General features: G+C 34.2%; 1 protein-coding gene across 3 annotated transcripts in view; it reads left to right on the top strand.

Moving 5' to 3' along the window:
• Positions 1-20,869, top strand: part of LOC119645052 (junctional adhesion molecule A) — a 177,783-nt gene that overhangs the window by 100,957 nt on the left and 55,957 nt on the right. For all 3 annotated transcript variants that reach the window (XM_038044869.1, XM_038044868.1, XM_038044867.1), the window contains exon 5: positions 6,785-6,953. In XM_038044869.1, the coding sequence (XP_037900797.1) occupies positions 6,785-6,953 (169 nt within the window). The remainder of the gene's footprint in view (positions 1-6,784; positions 6,954-20,869) is intronic.

Raw genomic sequence — 20,869 nt, 5'->3', positions numbered from 1 at the left:
AGCTTTTGCATGGCGAAGCGATGGCTTAGGGGTTCATTTACAATTTGGTCCTATACTGGTTGCAGGTGTGTGGCTCTATGCTAGTTGTGCATATGCTTTTTTTTCTTTCTTTTTTTTCTGCTTTTCTTTTTTCTCTTTCTTATTTGTTTTATTATACTTTCATTAGGTTTTCATATTAATTAATATAAGATTTACTTTAAGAGTCAATTGAACTCGATTGTCAATTTGTTTTAGTTGAGTTTCACGTACAAGTAAATAAAGTAAATAAAAAAAATTAAATAAATTATCCTGTGAAAGCTTTTCCTCGTTTTCTAAAGATTTGTTTATGATTTTTTAAAATTTTAGAAATTGCTCGCTTTAATACGATTGGCATATGGCTATACTTAGAGCATATTCTAAAAACTGACTATGACTTACGCAGCCTTCACTATTTGCACCTTTTACTGTCAAACGTTGAGTAAGTGACCTCTATTCGAGTAAAAGTATGGTCTACCAAGGTCGAAACCGAACCTGCATAACTCGCTTGAGAGCTAAGCATTCTATAAGCATTTCAACTATAAAAGAGCTTAATATTTAAATTTGAAATAAATTCTTTACCTCTCTTTGTCTTTCTTTGTTTTGTTACAATAAGTTGTGAAAAATCAATGCACAGTTTGGATAGCCATTGGGGCCTAATAAAAATTTGTCTCAACTTTTTGAGGTAAAAGTGCTTACAAAAGCTCTACGCTCACCTATTTATTACTTTCAATGGGTCGAATTTTATGCTGAAAGACCCATAAACAGGTAAAGGTTTTTTTTTGTTTTTGTATTATCACTGATCTTATGTCAGGTATGGCACTTGGTCATTGCTATAGTGAGTGAGCATAACAATTACCGATTGGGCACACCTCCACAAGCCATCTGCGGCCACTTATTAAGTGTTTCTCTACTTTTTTCTAGCCCTCATCGTCTTGCATGCATGGGCGAACATCCTTCATGTAAGACAACAAAACAAGCGAAAAAGAATTGCATTTATGGCAGTTCGCAAGTGGACCCGTACAATTTGAATGCCATACATTCTACAAAATGAACAAGTAGATAGTACGTCTGTCCGATTGGTTTTTATTGGAATCGGAACTTTTGAAATCCGAAATTTGTCCGCTGCGGAAGGATCAAAGAAACTGGTCGTATCATATGTTAATTTGCATCACATTTTTACCTCCGCGTTTATAAGCTATAGCTGACAAAAGAACTGAAGTCACACACTATCGCGTACAACGATGCAAGTCCGCTGAATGGGACACTGGAAATGAACGACTTTCTAAACCGAATTATTCTGAACATAAGGTTCATTAAAACGAAAGTGTAGCGCATATAAGCGAGAGCGTTTGTAAAAAAGTCGGCACAAGCATTGGCGGCCATAGAGTTTCGCTATTAACCGTCAAGCTTGTAAACAACAAATAGATACATCATCACTTTTCCTAAAAATATTGCGTTTTTTTTGCTGATATAAAATTAGATCTTTTATTAAAGGATATGAAGAAGAGAGTCTTACCGGCAATAAGAACAGATGGTGTATAAACCATCATAAGGGCTCTCCCGTTCCTATTTTTCTCTCCATCAGTTTAAGCAAGCATATTGGAATATGCCTGATATGATGATGTGACCTCTATAACGACTGAATGATATGGATATTGTTTTATTGGGACCTGGTCGCACAGATAACCTTTCCGTGTTGGCCGATGAACCTTCAAACAAAAGGAAAAAAGAGTATAAAAAAATCTCAATGGCCCTAGCATTTTTTCACTGCAATTGTTTTTCTTTCTTTTGACCGTAATATTGAAAAAAAAAAAAAAACAGAAAACACTTTTTATTCTTATAATTGATATAAGAATAATGTAAAAGTATGATCATAACTACTTATAACTGCAAACTTTCTGCTTTTCATATATGTTACGCTTCCTTTTTTGTTTGCTTAATTTGTAAAACTACCCTTTACTTTCGAGTTAAAGTGTAACAAAAATTTCTCTTATGAAAAAAAGCAATGAAAATATTAAAACAAAAAAAAAATCGTCGTAAGCTTAATGAAAACTATTGCATTACATTTTGGAGGAAGAAGAAGAGGCTTTCCAGTTCCCAGTCTCATGGTTAAATATTGCATTCTTGTAGTGAAAGGGGAAGAGTGTTAGAGGGCGACCATCCCCGAAAACTATAAAATTATTCCAGAAGTTTACAGTGAAAATTATTTTGATCGATTAAAGGTTTGCGCATAATTAGCGAAACGATTTTGTGATTTTTATGCACCGGCTTGAGGGCGAGTACAACGAAAATACCTCCTGTTTTAAATGTTTCAAAATATGCATTCAACATACATAATACATATATGCATATGCGTGCGTGTGTTATCCATGCAAACAATTAGCTTACAGCTTACAACTACTTTATAAAAACTGAACCACATGTATATGTAATATCCATATATCTATATATATATATATATATATATATATATATACACTATTCATATATATGTATAGCATATATAGAATATGTACAATACAATATGTATAACACGTATAGATTGTGATAATATTACGCGGTCGCCTACAATGGCAATGGCAGTGGCGACTGTTTAATATAACGATTTAAACGGTATTCCCATAATGATGGGACTTTAATTGATGTGGTGTGAAAATTTTAATGTCGTTATCTTTGTTAAATACATCTCTCTGTGCGTGTGTGTGTGTGTGTATGTATATATATATATATATATATATCAGCGTAAATAAGTGAAGCTTGTAAAAAATGTGGGCAATTTAATATGAATTTGATACCGCCCATTTGCCCGTTTTTCTTCTTCTATTTCCTCTACTTTGCCATGTTCATTTCAATATCAAATTACGAACCGCTGGCATATATTATTTTAAATATTCGTATGTCTAGGAAAAATTTAAGAACCAAAACTAAAAACTTATTAATGAACTGTAAAATTTTCAGTAAAAGGATGATAGGAATCATTATCCTTTCTCATGCATGCCATTATTCTACTCATACTGATTATTATTATCGTCAATATGACGGTCGATATAGAAAATTTTTCCTGTATAAACACATTGTTAACCCTAACAATGTTTGAGGTTGGCAGAAAGTGTCATAAACACTAAATTTAAAAAGCGATAAAAGGGTCTACATTATACATTTCAAGCCCAAGGATCATTAAGCAAAAAAAAAAAAAAAAAAAAAGAAGAAAAGAAAAAGAAAATGTTTCCAAGTTATTTTGAAAACTTATTGCGTACAACATCATCCGTTACTAAACGGACGTATATTAATAGAAAAGCAAAAAACCGCATAAATACATATATATAGTGGGGTCCATAGATACATCTATATATTTGAAGGAAAATGGATTTGCTTTCTTTTTTAATCTATTGTCCAAACGTAGCTATTATCTCTTTCATCATGACCATGAATGGGGTGCGATATGTACAACTGTTCGCTTAGAGCTATTCACAAGATAACCCATAGGTTATTTGGGTTACATCATCAGATTCGCAGCCACGTTTGAGCATACAATCAGTCAATTGTTGAATGTCTACTGATAATGGCGGGAGAGATGAGGTATTTTAGTTTACAACTGGCAACATATTCTAAGCATCTTTTTTCTTATATAGTATAGGATCGAGATTTTTTATACTAAAATCTGACAATATAGTGAGTTTAATGTGCTTTATTTATTGTGCAATTTTATTATTGATGTTGATGGTTTGCTTACTCTGCACAACGATTAGTTGGGCCTCAAATATTGTAAAGCGTACACTTTTCATTACTTGTGACGATTTAACAGCATTATCCTGAGTTAAGTAGAAAGAGGAAAGTTTCCCGCAAATGAAGTTTTTTTTCTTTTTTTTTGGCTTAGGGCTAAGCCTATTCAAAGCTCTAAAAGACTACTTTATGCTCGCTTGACTGTGATAACTTATACAATTTACAAAGGCAGCACTCTACGGTACCATTTACATCGTTTCTCAGAAAGGGGCGAACACTTATTTTAACACCTAAGAAGAAGCAAATGGATTCTTTGTTCATTATCATAAACTGTAGCAAATATATCGATAAAAATATGAACGTACATATACATGCGTGTAGGTGATCCAATAATATGAGCAATTCAGTAATGAAAAGATCAGCCATTCCGATTCAATATTACATTAAATCTTCGGTTAAATAAATAAATGAAAAGTTTCGTATAATAAGACGCGGCACAAATTAACCGTGTTGTACGAGGAACGTCTGCATATAGCGTCGAATGAAATGCATAGACGATTCGGCCATGGCCGAATACGATTTTCTTGTTCGTCAGGGTAAATAAATGTGGCAGATTTCCAAACATATAGTTAACACGAAAAGGTTTATCGCATACTTTCAATTGCTTGCCAGAAGTCCTGACCCCTTTCGAATCGCTGTTAGCCTCAAGTCAATTCAACGGTCGTTAAAGTATTCTTCTCACAAAATACTTTAAAAAAAACATAAATGTTTGGCGAAGACATTTTCCTAATTAAATAGTGAAGTTAGAAATCAATATGAATCCTAGTAGGGAGTAGGGAGTCATTTAATAAAGTTAATCTTTTCACAGCATTTGGCGAAGGGATCAAAATTTCAAAAACGATAACCCAAAAATTTCTTGTCCGCATATTTTAAAAGAATGGTCTTCGAAAAACCTACAGTGATGCTACTCCTTAAATAAGTGATTTTTGCATCATGAGCAAGCAGAACAAGTCCAACTCGTGATGAGGCTTACTCCACAGCGCTGCAATAAACGTAGAGTAATGATTTTCGTTTAATGATTCGATGCGTTGAGCTTCATAGCAATTGGCAACGAAGACAAAGCGACTCGGTAAGCATGGTAGACACTCGGTGGTGAACGCTGATGTATGTATCATAAGCCATAGAAACTATTAAGCTTAAAGAAAGCATTGCCATCCAAGATTATGTACAAAGAGATTGCTTTTTACTAGATGATGGCTAATTCATTGCTAAATGAGATATATAAACATATTATAATATATAAACACTGATGTTCATACCTAGATAAACTAAGTGAGTTAGTTACCTTTGAGTAACTGACCTCGAAGTTGTGATTTAAAGGAAAGTAAAAAGGAAAGCAGAAATTGCATTAAAAATGAAAAGTCCATTATATGATATAATATTTTAGAAATCTCATAGAACTCAGCTGCTGGATTGTTGTTGCTTAACAGATTAAAGTTTACACTTTCATCTCGATCGTCTTATGCTTTTGCCAAAAAGCACTAAATTTTCTTTGAGTGTGTGCGTTATCTGCATAATGACTTTTCGTAAACAGAATTTGACTAAAGCATCTTGTTGTCAGTTGTAGTCAGTTTTTTCGAAAATGCTGTAATGCATGCATTTTATTTAATGATAGGTGGCGGATATCGTTAGACTCCCTCATGTAGTGTTACAATATTTTCCTTATTCGAGTTTGTTTCATTTAAAGTCTCACTTGTTCTATTAAAAAATGGAAATTGTCTAAATGGAAAAGAGAGGCAACTTTGTTGGAAGATGAAAAACAGTTTTAATTACCAAGCATTGACCTTGGCAGGTCTTATCGTAAACTTATCAAAAGCTTAGGGCATACGTGATAATCATTCGGCTTTTGTAAAAGACATAAGAAGAAAAAGAAATTGCTGAAAGAATGTAAATTCTGCCAGTAAGAATAGTTCTAAAGGTAAGTCACCCCCGAACGAAGAACTTAAACTTAGACTCATAACAATTAACGCAATGCCTGGAATTCGGAAGTGTTTCTGAAATTGGAATAAAAAAAGTCATTATCCTTTAATTTCAAGGCATATCAACCTTACGGTCATTAGTTGGTCTCGTGCTGCCAGTACGTCCCGTGAAATAGCTAATATTTTTATGAGTACTACTATTAAAATTAGGGATATGACTAGTGTAGGGTAATTCTAGATGTAAAACCATAATTAAAGCTTTATAAAAAACGGTATGCAATGCACATAACATAGTAAATTGTTTTTCTATTCGAGCAAATTCAATGGATGCCAAACATTACACTGACCGTGTAATGATCTGGATGACAGACAGGGTTGTTAAAAGCGAGCCACAAATAATGCCATCTATTAAATGGCAATGGGCGTAGCACGCTAAAATTGCCATTTGTGCTATTCAATTTAAGGAATTTCCATGAAATTGATCAATTTCATGATATTTTAAAAAAATTAAAAAAAAAAAAAAGAAAAAAAAACCCCCCAAATATGTCAATAAACTTTCAGGGGAAAAAAGGATAATTGAAAAACTTTTTTCATTTGAACAATGGACGAAACAAAAGTGCAACACTGTGAAAAAAAAGTATTAAAATTAAATTCAAAAAAAAAAAAAAAAAAAAACAAATTAAGAATTAAATGTAAAATATTTTTTAATTATCTCTTTTTTTGTGTTATGCGCAATTAAATCATTTTCAATACTAAATCAAATGATATCTTTTATTTAATCCTCGTTGTGCTTCTATTTAACAGCATAACATATAATCTACTGTTTGTTTGTGAATCATGTGGGTTTTTTTTTTTTTAATTTTCTTTTTTTTTTTGTTTTAGTGAAAATTTGCTTCGTTTTTTTTTTTTTTTAATGTGTTATGTGTACACACACGAGTGATTTTGTGCCCAGCTCGACTGTATACATGGTACGTGTGTGTAGGACATTTTCACAAATATAAAATGTTACAATGTTGTTGCCATTGCTATTACATGTGTGCACACATTTACGTATGTATTTGCAGGTCATTAATTATGATTCCTCACGGGGCGGTGTATCGGTAATTACAGAAAAAGGAGATGTCACAACATCATTTCTGCTCATACAAAATGCTGATTTGGCCGACTCGGGTAAATATTCATGTGCGCCTTCCAACGCAGACGTTGCCAGTGTACGTGTTCATGTGCTAAACGGTAAGTACTCCGTCATATAAAAAACAATCACATCAAACTATATATATATGATATAATGGCCAAAGGCCCAATAACTCAGGTGTTTTTTTTTCTTCAAAGCATCTATTTTTGATTTTTAATAAAACATTAAACAATGTTTGAGCGGCACGCGAAATACATCGCAATAACGTGTGTGTTAAAATTTCTTTTTAATAATAACAATGGTCCCTTTCAGACGTCTTACCATAATTCTTTTATACACACGCACCCAAACATGACACACTCTTATCATATCGCATCTTAATATATCGTGTAGTAAATGCACATTAAAGTATAAACCCTATATGGACATATAATATATATAATAAAGTATTGCATACGTGACGTATGAGTGTCAAGAAATTCAAAAAATATGATAAAAATAAAACATTATAACAACGTTGCAAACGCTACACCATTTGTGGTGTATTAAGTTAGCGCGGACAGGTTTAATATAGACGTACCTTTTATCATATCTGATCGATTCAGAGTCATAACTTGATCCGTTTGTTCGTTTTATATCTGTCCATGTAATTTGTGTCCAAGCTACAGGTCGCAATTTTTGCGATATTTTGATGAAATTCGTACAGTGGCTTACGGAGTTGAACGAACGAAAAGAATGACAACAAATTTTCTTTTTTTCTCATTACTTACGGTACGCGTAAACCAAATTTATATATTCATAAATCTAAATTGCTCACTTAATTGTTTGAATGAAGGCTTTAAGCATTTCACGATAACCCTGGCGCCAGTCTGAGTATAAACACTTTATTAAAGTAATCAATTTTTTATACACTATGCGATTTGCTTATGTTTTTTAACGAGTGGTGAGCCAATGTGAGACCTGCATCACAACCTCTCTACTTTTCAGGCATTCGATTCCTTCTGGAATTTGCATTAAGGACGATATCGACGGTGAAATGATTTGTGATGGGGTCGACGTTCTATGACCATTGCATTGTACTTTTGTCAGCTCGGCCATCATTTTCGCATAGGCATCTCTGACACATTGCCGCAGCTATCGTTCACCAACATCTGTTATATAAGACGCGTTAACCGCGTACCGTGTGCAGCCGCATAATATATACTTAGCTGTTAGTTCTATACTCAGGCATGATGGTGAATAAAAGTCATAAAGGTCGCGACACAACATAAATATAATCATTCATGCTATTAGACTATTTATTTAAATCATGCCTCAAAATACGTATGTCCTTCATTTTTGCGAAGAGTTTGGCGCTTTCGCGTATACTAAAGCTGCCCCGATGGGCTTATTCTGCTTAAGTTAACTTTCATTACGAGCATGAAATCATATATATTATGACAGCGAATATAGTGCGAAATGCATGGCATGCACTTGTATAACTCGGCCTGCTGGCCTTTATAGATAGTATAACATTATCAAGCGGCGTTTTCTCGTTTTAACTTGGGCTCCCTATATAGTACACCATCTCTTTAGGGCATCGACCATCTCAAAGCTTGGTCATAAAGAATATTTCAAAAAGCCAAAGGGACCAAAGACATTTCCCTGCGGAATCTATTATTAACATTCAATTTTTATTATAGCCCCTCCGTGATAAATAGCTTCTTACAGGACATTTAAGATACGATAAAGATTCTCAAATGTTATAAATAACTGCATTATATTCTTTTACTTCAATTTTTCCATTGCGCCCATTCGAATTCCATCTATGGTGGGGCGACCCTTTCCAAATTGAAGCTGATTGTTCGAGGAACTACTTATTTGTTCGAGATATGATAGTTTTTAACAATCTGCTAAGACTATATATTAAACATCATATATATACATGCATACATACACATATATATATAGACATATAATCACATGTATTATATAATAGCCAGGTTTACGCGCAGCTTTATTCGGCTTTGATAAGCAAATTAGTTTTTGCTGTTTTCAAATTGTTTGGGAAAACCACTTTCGCTTAAGCAATTGTTGTAAATTATTTTAAAAAATATATTGAAATTTTCAATTGTCGTCGCCATTAGAAATTCAACGAACATATCGCGGTATCTGGTCCTTACTATTTGTTACCGCTTAATTGTTGGGCCAAATTAAGTAATTCTTGTGCAATGATTCTTGTGCATTCTAACGCAGTAGGATGAAAGCGCACTTGCTCTTCCAGAGTGCTATGTTATATAAAAACTGGCCATTATTCGTAAACTAGGGATTAGAGAAAATCCTTTGTCATATATATTTGAGTTTGGTTATGACAGTTTTGTACGCTTTTGATGTATGCTGTGGTAAATAACACAATAAATTTTCAATTGACTGATGACGCTTAACGAAGTCAAGAATATTATCGTAAGTATTAATAAGCTCGGAGGAAAAATGTCCAATACATACCTACTTTCCTTTACATTATATAAGATTAGATTTTGTGGCATATACTTTTGTATTGACTTTGTCACATTTGTTGAGCGAGGCATCCTATTAAGGCGCTAAATGCAGCAATATAGCTATTTATATACATACATGTTATACACACAAATTTGTAGCCTCTTTTGACTTCGAGAATTGACATGCGAGGGTAAAAAAATGAAAACAAAATTATTCTTCTAGAATCCTTGCTTTCTTATTTTTTTTTATTGTTGCGAATGTATGAAAATCTTGCAAACACAGTTTGTTCCCCAATAATAAAAGAACGAATTATTAATTCTCACCTTTACTATGGCAGTTAAATTTTTATCGCTTTAGAGCTGTGGAAAGCGGCAGAATGATAAAGGCAACTCGTCAAATTGAGATCGACTTAAGCACATTATGAAATGTATACACACTATCGAACATTTAGTTCAAAGATTAGCTGAAAAGTTCCCGACTTAAGTAAGAAAAAGCAATAGTTTTCGGTTTTATTCATCAACATCAACTCCTTCAAGAACTGTGACGATTGTAATTTTTTCAAATTTAATAGAATTATTTTGCACTTCTGTTGCCAGCATATGCCTCAGCCGCTATTCTAAGTCCTTAGCTTTGATACTTATATGCCTCATCTGAGTAGAAATTCTACTATCTCTTGAAGTTACAGTTCAGTTTCCTTTTATTAATTAACTTATCGCACTAGATAAAATATGTAGTTTGAATAATAGAGAAATAGGTGCAATTGTTCATAAAGAATTTAGCGGTTAAAAAAATTAATTAATTTCAATGCCTAGACTTAACTCGAATGACCTATCGTCAGTGGTCTTCGCACGGAACGGACGGACTTGTATTCGGCAACTGTAGCGTGTAGGTCCAGCGGACGATGGTGCATTACCTAGTCGGCGGTATTCGATTCCGAAGGAAGAGGGTGTCCAATCTTCTTCATCGCTATACCACTATTCGAAATCGAATTGGCATTGAAAATCGGTCAGTTGATCGTATTCGAAGTACATGTCAGCTGACTTATTTCGAAGGTGATATTCGTATTGCAGTTCTTACCTATTACTCGTAAGAGAACACGCAACTGCTTGGTACATAAGAGAATGAATGGGAAGTAAAATATACTTATCCTACTATAAAGAATACATAGGAATAACCTATAACCACGTGCAGGACCAAAACAACTCCTGCGGCTTTGATTCCTATAGAATGATACAACTTGCTTGAAGGTTTTCTAACTAATCGATGACGCTTTCATAAAGCTGTAGTTTAGTTTTTATAATAACATCATTATTTGATCAAAATCGCCTTCTCTGGAGCCATCTTTTGAAATTTATTGAGTTACAAGTCGGTGTTCATGTTATGTCATGAACAAACTCGGCACTTAACGCGCGTTCAATCGGTTGTGTCATGCCTAAAACTTGCTTTAATTTATGATAAACACGTCCCTTGGCCTCTGCTTTCCCTCTGAATTCAATTCGACGTTCGTTCAAGACAACTTGAGCAATATGTTTTTTAGCGAATTCAATTTTTCATCCTTCCGCGCTGATGCGGCCCCATTTTAATTCAGTCATCCAAAATTTCACAGTGGATTTCCCGTATATAGCGCTTAGCAAGTCTTTTATTTGTGTGGGTGTATTGCTTTTCAATATCAAACACACAGTGACACCCCAATAATTAATATTTCCCATTTTCAGAAAAGCACTCACATCGATTCACTTAAACGATTGCCAAAAGGCATTCGTACGCTCAGAATGGGCGAAATTTTACCACCTACTTATCAACGAATTCGCAACTATATGCCCCAATTTTTATGGTCAAGCGACGCCATCTTGTGTTCAAGTCTGAGACTTTTCAGCCAAGTCATGTCTATCGATACATAACGTGGCGAGTGTTTGACCAACAATGGAAAATTATTCAAATTTTTTATCAAAGTCTACCTTCGGTCGTAGCATTTGAGCTATACGCCAACGCCAATTTCCTGTCGTTCTAATCACCTTGATAAGTGCATAATTGCACATAATGTGGATAAAAGGCAAGTTGAACTGAATGCTGTACTGCCAATTAGGCGCGATGATAGGCGCAAATCGTAAAATGAACGTTAGTGTAAAAGACGAACGTTACGGTCCCGGTATTGAAAACAAACTTAGTTGGTTACGTAGTTCCTAAAATCGGTCGATCAATTCGATCAATTAGAAATGAAAATAAATTACATAATTTAACGACAAAGTCTTTTTATCTTCAAAGAAAAGAAGATAACCAAGGTCAGGCTTTTGTTAATGAGTTGATTACTGTTGTAAACTGTGAAGTTTACAAAAACAAAAAAACTCAAAATGAATATGAAAATGAATTATTCATTGTGCCTCGATGAAATGCGTTCTTGTTATCGGTTGATAATGCTCTTGTAATTCTTCTATCGCTGCTGTTGCTATTATTTTTTGTTTTTATACCCTACACCACTTGTGGTACGGGATATATTAAGTTAGTGCGGACGTATGTAACACGGAAAAGGCCTTAACACCACCTTTTACTATACAGATCAAATCCGAATCATAATCTGAATTGGTCTAAGCCTATTTGTCCGTCTGTCCGGCTGAGATCTGTCCATGTAAATTTGTGTCCAATCTACAATTTGCAATTTTTGAGATACTTTGATGAAATTTTACTACAGTGACGTGCTTTGACTCAAGGACGAACGCTATTAAAACTGTTTCGGCTCGGCCCCGTTTTTCCATCACTCCCCATATAACATCCTTTTCTGATGAGTGATTATATGAAAAAAATTGCAATTTTCAAAATTTCTCGGCAAAATTGGCTAAGTAGTAGTATTTCGGCATTTTAAATTGGTATCAAAGCTTTGGATCGGCTGGGGCAATTTTTGAACCCTCTCTCATATACGAAAACTGGAGTTCATACGACGGAAAGGTATAATTTTCAATCCTTCTAGAAGAAAGTCCGTTCGTAATAATAATAATAAAAAAAAAAAGTTAACTGTACAAAATTCTGGATCATCTCGGTCTATTTTTTTAGATCCTATCCTAATAACGATTTTTACGAAAATTGATCCTTGGTAGAGCAGCAAAGTCAAAGTTTTAATATGTGATGATAAAAATTTAACCATAACAGTAATTTCATACAAAACTGAACTCTACTAAATTTGGAGCATCTACGCTTATCTTTGGATCCTGTCCTATGTAAGGAACAAACTTGTACATGAACAACCTATCGTTACATACGGACATCTATCTATAATAAAAAAGAAAGAATTATCTTAGACAATGTTAGACAATGTGGTAGGGCATTTAATGGCCGGCCTTGCTCGACTATAATGTTCTTTTTTGTTTTTTGTTTTGCTTCTTTTTTTTTGCCAACAATTTCGTAACCTCAGGCCGGCTCTGTATCACGGTCACATAAGTTTTCTGTTTAACAAAAGAATGCAGTCACCCGTAGCTGGACGATGTTTTTGAAATCAGGCATGAAAATGCAACAATAACAATGACAACAGCAATGGTAACAGCAATACAATGACAATGCAATGACAGCAGAAAGCACAAACAAAAAACAAAAGACAAAAAAAAAAAAAAAAAAAAAAAAACAAGCAAAGATAGCTAAGCTAGAAAAATTGTAACAAATCTACAAAGTCACGTATACGCATAAACGCATACGCATATATAAATCCATCGGGGTAATTTTCTCCCCACAAGCTCTATAAATATAGAAATGTTTGTAACGCATGGAAACACGCATACGAGTCCCGTTAGTGGTATATATACATATATATGCTTGGCTATGCAATGCGAATCTCGTAAGCCATATAACTATACATATTTACTTGTGTGCTTGTATGTCAGTTTTTAGCTTGCAATTTTGAACCTCTAAACTTAATAAAGACAAACAAGATTTGTCTGAAATTCTTTTAATTTTTCTTATATCCGAAAATTCTTCATATAATTGCTAGCTAAAGCCAAGATCTACGGGATCTATACATTTGAGATATTTCTGATTATATTATGATTAAGTGAATGCATTAAAGTAAAAATCGCATTGAATATTAATTAAATGCCATGCACCACGAAAAGTAAATATATATATATATATGGGGATAGATTAAGTTTACGCGAATATGTAAAATGTACTATTTATTGTACCACGATTGAAGCATGTCTGTTCATCTGTCGGTTTGTAATCGATGTTATAAAAGGTCTTCGCAGTTTTTTGCTATTCGATGATCTTGATGCTCATATATCGAGCAACAGTCACTTGATTGTCCCAAACAAAGATGTGTTTAGGGGCGACATTTCAACTTACATGTTTTGTGAAGGCAGTTTTCGAATGCTCTTACAAAAAGTTATATTGATTTGAAAATGAGTGAAATATCTGAAGAAACTCGTTATGTGATAATTTTTTTTACTATTACAAGAGACAAAACATGTCGAAATATTTGTGAAAAAGTGCGGTCACAATGCTGTGAGTAAACGAAGGAAGCCGGAGTGGTTCACTCGATTCTGTTCTTCAAATTTCAATATCAAAAATGCACCTCGCAGTCATTGGAAAAGCGGATGCAATTTAGCAACCGGTTAAGCAAGACCACGACGCAAGCTGTCAGGCAATAGCGGAGGCGCTAAACATCGACCACACGGTATAAAAAAAAAACCTCGTAAGAAGAACGAAAAACAGCGGAGACATTTTATATTACCCATTATGTCTTTTCAAGCAATTTTTAAGATTTCGCGGCGAGCACGTACTTAAACACTGAGATCCGTATAAGCGATAGTAGGTGGGATCGTGATAGTTCTACGGTCATTCCCTTTATACGGCTCTATTTGAAAGATGCCGTTACAAAAAAAAAAAAAAATATATATATATAAACAAATTTTAATTTATCCCGAGTGTAGAAAATTTTGATAGATTGGGATAATATACATTATATAATATATCATACAAGTGAACAATTTAAGGAAGTGACATAATGAAAGGTGTTTCTTAGCCAAGCTTCTCGATTACAGCGCTTTAAGTTGTTTCACGAAACCTTGACATATGTTTGCGCCGAATTAGGTTATTTTTCAACGTGGGAATGAGAGAGAAAATTCAAAAAATTCCCAGATTTTTCTGATCGATCCTATTCAAAGGATTAGGAATATATACAAACAATCATGATGTTTTGGTTTATTTATTTATTTAATTTTTTTTTTTTTAATATAATTAATCAGCCAGCATATGTTATGTATAGATATAATCTATTGATGGGTGGAGAAGTAGGAGGGTGAGTAGTGTTTGGCCGATCTCGGTAAGTACTAAATATTTACCCGCTGAACTCTCGGTAGAACTACGACCGCCGCACACCAATCACGCCAGCCTAACATTCGCGCGTCTTTATTGGTCCTTGGCTATACGGTAGCCCAATGATTACGAATAAATACAAGCTGGAAATTGTGACAAAGGAACAGCAAAATAATAACATTTTTTAGTTGAACGAGCATCCTGTTCACAGTTCTCGCAAATATCTTTGCAAAAATGAGTTTTATCACATTTTCAAATAACGAACTAACCGGCTACAATTCATGTATTGATTTTCTAACCTTTGTCGTGTCATTCGAGTGCTATCACTTAAGTCGTCACACCACTGGCTCGTCTTAAATTTTCATAGCGAATTGCTTTGTAAAAGCAATACATTGATGGTATGTGAGTGAACAAAAAAGGACATTTCTATCCGTTTGCTACGTTTGCATAAGCATCAACCTTTTTCTTCACACCGTCATCAGTGTCTGTTGTAAAACGATGTTTTGTATCATCAACGAAAAATTTGAAAAAAAATTTTAAAATCTTCCTCACTTAATTACCAATCGTTCGTTTAGTTTCCAAAGGTTTGATTCTCTCTACTTTTTGCCGTTTCTTTGCTGCAACTTGTGTGCTTCTGCCGTTTTTCGAGCAAGTGTAAAATTGTTTTAATTAAAAAATTCAACGAAAAAAGGAAGAAAAAAAAAAAACAATATTAACAACTGCGTGAAAGTGGTTTTTCTTCGTTAACTCTTGTTGCTGTTCTTGCTATTGTTTATCTTAAAATCTAATTAAGATTTTTTTTTTTTTTTTTTTTTTTTTTTTCGTTAAACAAAATATTCGTACTCTTTAAACTTCGACTAACATTTGGAAACAGCAATTTGCATAATACGGAATATAGGTCAGGCTTAGCATGCTTACACGTATGCATACAGAGCACAACAAATATCTATGGGCACACACACACACACACACACACACACACACACACATACACACATACACACATACGAGTAGCGAATAGCGCTTGACAGAGTTTTTTGAATGTTGATAAAAACTAATTGTGTTTTAAATCAGAAACTTTTAATTATACATAATACAATGACGTGCATTAATGAGCATTAAGAGGCAAGAAGATGGTAGCGAAAGTGCAAAGTATATAACTCAATGATCAATAAGTCCCGGAAATTTGTAGTTCTCGAAAGTTTACGGAATATCTTTTATTATTGCAAAATTCCAATCCATTTTATGTACAAACATACAATCTCCTTGAAGATCGAAATAATCAGTCCAACGTTTCAATAACATATCGATAACTTTGCTATAGAATGATCTGTCAAAATTCTTAAAATATCTTTCAGTATTCGCAGTTACCCTATCCGTTGATCTAAATCTTTTCACTCGGGAGTATTGTTTTCAAATTTGCAGACCTTGTGTAGTAACTCGGGCCTAGATCTGAAAATAGGTGAGGCAATAATTTGAGCTCCAGCTCATGCAATTTTTTCTTCCGGTAATGCGTTCACATTTTTTTCGACTATAAGTAAACACAGTAAACATTGCGAAAACGGTTTTTCCGCGAGATAATGAGGGTGGGGATTTTTTTTTTTGCACGTGGCCGATCATCACTTAGGAGATGGCTCTTATTCACGTGACGCGATGTCGATGGTCAACAAGACGCGAGGAGAGATGAAGAAAGAAATAAATATGTCGGTTATGGCCGAAGCGTAGTGGATGTAAGCCCACTCGGTTAGTGACTGTGTACCGACTGAGCAGTCACTATAGCTACGGTCAAAGTGAACTCCCTTCCAAATTCTCTTGTAAACGTTTAGGCAAACTCACTATTTTCGCTAACGGAAGAATGTTCACCACAAATACTGCAAAGTTGCACAGGCAGACAGATAGAAAAATGCAGAGACGAACATGCTAAGGTGCATTCCAAATTCGAAACTGACCCCAAATTTATATACTTTACAGGGTTTTGGAAGCTTGCTTTTGCGCCTTATAAAGATATGAAGAAAAAATTAAAATTTGATACATTATAAAATTGGGTAGGCGTGGCCGATTTTTTCCATCTTCATACAAGGAGGTGTTCTTAGTTTGCGTGATGCTATGCGCGTGTCCTTTGACCGATTTGGCCCATTTTCAATGCCAACCCGCGTACAAAAATGTGCAGTGTTTTTCCCGAATTTGAAGTCGATAGTTTCATTGTGAAAGAATGTTCACAATAGACGTTACACAGACGGGCAAACGTACATGCTTAAACTGATTTAGAATTTGATGCTGATCAATAATATATATACTTTGCGGGATATCTGATGTTTCTTTCTGAACGTTGCTAACCGTTTGACAAACCATCCCTTCATCGTTCGGTAGTGGATATAAAAAGACAATATATATGTAAGTAAACAAAATATATAGAGAATAATAAGCTAATTCTCGTAAACATTGGGAGCAGCGTCATTTCATTGCCTGCTAAACTCAATTAGTGTTTAAGGCCAGGGAAGGACGATTATATTTCAAATCAGTTAGTTTCTGAGATATAACTCATTTCATAAACCAAGCCTTAACTAGAAAGTTTTGCTTCTGTTCCGCTTATGGCTGCTGTCAAATTGTACAAGTCTACCGTTGAAGGCACGATTTGTTGTTCCAAAGCGGGTTTCTAAAGTATACACGGATACGTACATATCGTATCAATTTTCACCAACTTTCTTCCCACTCTACGAAGAGGAGGGCTGCCAGTCGCACTGAAGCAACCATTTGGTTCCGGATGCGCATAGCCGTGAGAATGAATTTTTTTGCTTAATAACAAGTCTGTAGAGATGCAAAAATTAAATGCTGACATATAACTAAATTAAGCGAGAAGTAAAATGCTATCTCGACGAGAAGAATTGAAGAGATAAAGATAAAAGCGTGTTTGTTTCTTAAAATTAATCGAGTCCGTCCGTCCAGCAACAGTTCTAATTGTGAATGTTCTTGAGGAGAAACATGGATTAAGCTGGCCAGATGACTTAAAATTATTTCTTTAAGGCTCGCCTAGCCATGATACTCCTCCCTCAATAAGAACATTTACGTACACCGGAAATGATTTCCGCTGCACCTGACGTAAAATCCCCAAAATTTCAATTTAACAAAAAAAAGTAAATAAAAACTATGTGAAATTAAGGCTATACCCGTCCGAGTCCATAAGCTAAGCCATATTTTTAAGTCTACTGCCATTAACATAAAGTGGCATTAATTATTTCTACGCATTGTGAACGGATCTAATCAAGAGTATTCATTGCAAAAGGAATTGAAAACATAGCCTATAGCCATTCTTGAATTAGGGGCAAAATAATGCTTATATATCCACCGGCTAGTTAGGTAAAGACATTATCTTATCTATTACCCTTTCGAAGGTGGTTTTAAATTGATCAGCAACAAGACAAGCAAATCTACCCCAGGTGCTTATTGTCTTCACATTTGTTCTTTTGTTACATTGCTACGAACCATTAGTGGCATATGGATATAAAAACATAATAAATTTATTATCGAAAAAAAAAAGAAGAAGAAAACAAATAGATTTATTTTTACATCAAATGAAAACCCATTAAGATAGAAAAGTTCTATAAAAGGCAAGCTATGCAGTTCTCTCCTTAATAACAAAAACAAAATGAGAACATATGACTAACACAGAGATTGCAGAGAGCAGTTTGTGTTCTCCGTTTAATGTCATTGTAAATTATGTGTAGACCGACGGTCATAAGGAAATGGATAGAAAAGGAAAGAGAGAAAAAAAGAGAGAGAGAGAGAGAGAGAGAGAGATCAAGTAAGGACGGTACAAAGAAGAAGGGGGAGAAGCGAACACAGAAAGACAAGCGGTTTGGGGCAATATTATGCATGTGTATATGGTAAGTAAATTGGATAATTCACACACATGCACATGATAAAGACTAATATTAAGAAGAAGTTGTTTTTTTTTGTTTTTTTTTCTTTTTGCTCATGTACATGGCTATGTCTAGTCGAAGAAAACAGCATTTTTTTTTTTTTTTTTTGCCTTTTTTTATAATTCTCCTTTATATCTCAATGCACAAGCAACCGGATTCTGTGCATATAGTAGACATATGTGTTTACGTTTACGTTTACGTAGAACTTGAATAGTTGCCAACCAACACATCCTCTCGGATTAGTTTTATATTATCACACGGAAATTACATTTTCGCCTAAGGACAATAAGAAATTCAAGGAAAATGAAGCACAAGAAGCAAGTTTCGTATGTAATATAAAGAAAAATAGAAAGTACGAGCAGCATACAGATGTAATAAATATTTTCATATAAAACAATACATGGGTAATGAACTGCACAAAATCCAATATGCATACTACATTCGGACAGCCTAAGTATTTAGGGCAGGAAAGCCAATAGTGAAGACAATGTCTAGAGACGGAGACATTCTTGTCTGAATGTACGTGTAATAGTGCGGAATAACGTTTAACATTTTAATGAGGACCGTATGATTCTGGCCGCAACATTACAGGTCACCTTGCACATCTTTTCACAACACTATCAGTTACACGTAACTTACAAGGTAACTTCGAGCAGATTTGTTCCTTCTAATGGATGCATCTAAGTTTGCTTAGAACGTTAATGACTGCATATTGGATGCCGATTAAAATGTAAACTAAATTTCATCATCCGGTGTCGGATAATGTCGGTTACACAATCAAAAATGTTTATTCAATACTATGAGTGCAGTAAACAAGTTTTCTCATCATATTACATACGTTGCGCGATATATATATATATATATATATATATATATTGTGTTATAAGCTTTGTTACTCTTCGCTATAACATATTGATTGCGAACAATTGTTTACTCGATGGTTGGATAAAATTGAAAATGAAACTGACGAATCGTTTAATTGTTGAAATTAACAGCCAAACTCATGCATATTAAATAAATGCCTTTTGTAATAGAATAAAAAATTAATAAATAAAAGTAACAGACATATTGTTGTTAATGCGCGTAATAGCATATCTGCATATTAAAAAGTCTAATTAAGTTCCATTTCGCGGCAATTGATATCGCTTTTTCGATTGTCATTTTGTCCACATCTAATACCTAATTGACTATTTTTCAATTCGCTCTTTTCATAACATTGAAAAAATTCTATTCCTTTTCCTAACAATTTATTACATAAATTGCGAGTTATGCTTAAATCCATTAAGTGTGATTTCATTAAGTTTGTTAAATCATTTTACATGAAATTCGTAGCGTTTTACATGGGCCATGACTAATGAATAATTTTTGATCCTTAAACAGATAACGAGTTTTCAAAATATGGTCTTTAAGGAGAAGACGTTGTAAGGATGTAAAGTGAATTCGAACCATTTTCAATATCATTTACCTTTGGGCGAAAACATGTCGGTGCACCAAATTTTATCAAAGTATTTTAAAGATTCCGGCCTGTACGGCGAACACAAGAAAACAAAACGGGCAGACAAACTTAGATTCTTGCGGAACGCGATTCGTAAAATAAAAGATGGGTCTAACTCAGGTTCTTCTGGATGTCGCAAGCATCCGCACAAACTTAATGTACCCTATTGTACAACAAGAGGTGATGCGTATAATAAAAAAAAATAAATAAATAAAAAAATGAAAACAAAAAACATTATCCAAGATTATTATACGTTCCAAATGTTGCACACTTGTGTTGTTACCTTCTTCTTTGTTCTCTTCGTTAAGCAAACAAAGAAGTGCACAAAGTGCAGCAAAGTTGCATTAGCGACTAATTCACTAATTCATCACAAACAGAGCGAGGGAGAGAGAAAAAGAGAAAGAGAGACGGACTATGGCATTTTCCATTCCATTTCCATAGATCGCATAGCAATACAATTTCTCTAATATCGGCCTGTGTGGCCGAGTAGGCAGACCGTCCTGACTAACAAATCAATGGTCGTCAGTTCAAATCTCGAAGGCTGTAGGTAGAGCTTTCAATAAAATGGATAGCTTTTAATATGATAGTGCTTTAAAACGTAGAATTTTAGTCTCACAATTTATTTCGCTGACTCAATTAATTATAATAATAATTTCCCTAAAATTACAATTTTTGGTTGACTGCTGTTTTTATAGCTTTATATGACAAAATCATGATACTTTACCTAATTTCAGCTAAAAATTATGAAACCATCTTAGTGTAAACGGAGTGTTATTGAAGATTTTCTTATATTGCATTTCATAAATGCATTTTCGTATAAAAA

The sequence above is a fragment of the Glossina fuscipes genome, unplaced genomic scaffold, assembly GCF_014805625.2.
Source record: "Glossina fuscipes isolate IAEA_lab_2018 unplaced genomic scaffold, Yale_Gfus_2 1, whole genome shotgun sequence".
Lineage (NCBI taxonomy): Eukaryota > Metazoa > Arthropoda > Insecta > Diptera > Glossinidae > Glossina > Glossina fuscipes.
The sequence above is the reverse complement of the archived record's forward strand: the minus strand, read 5'-3'. Positions and strand labels throughout refer to the sequence as shown.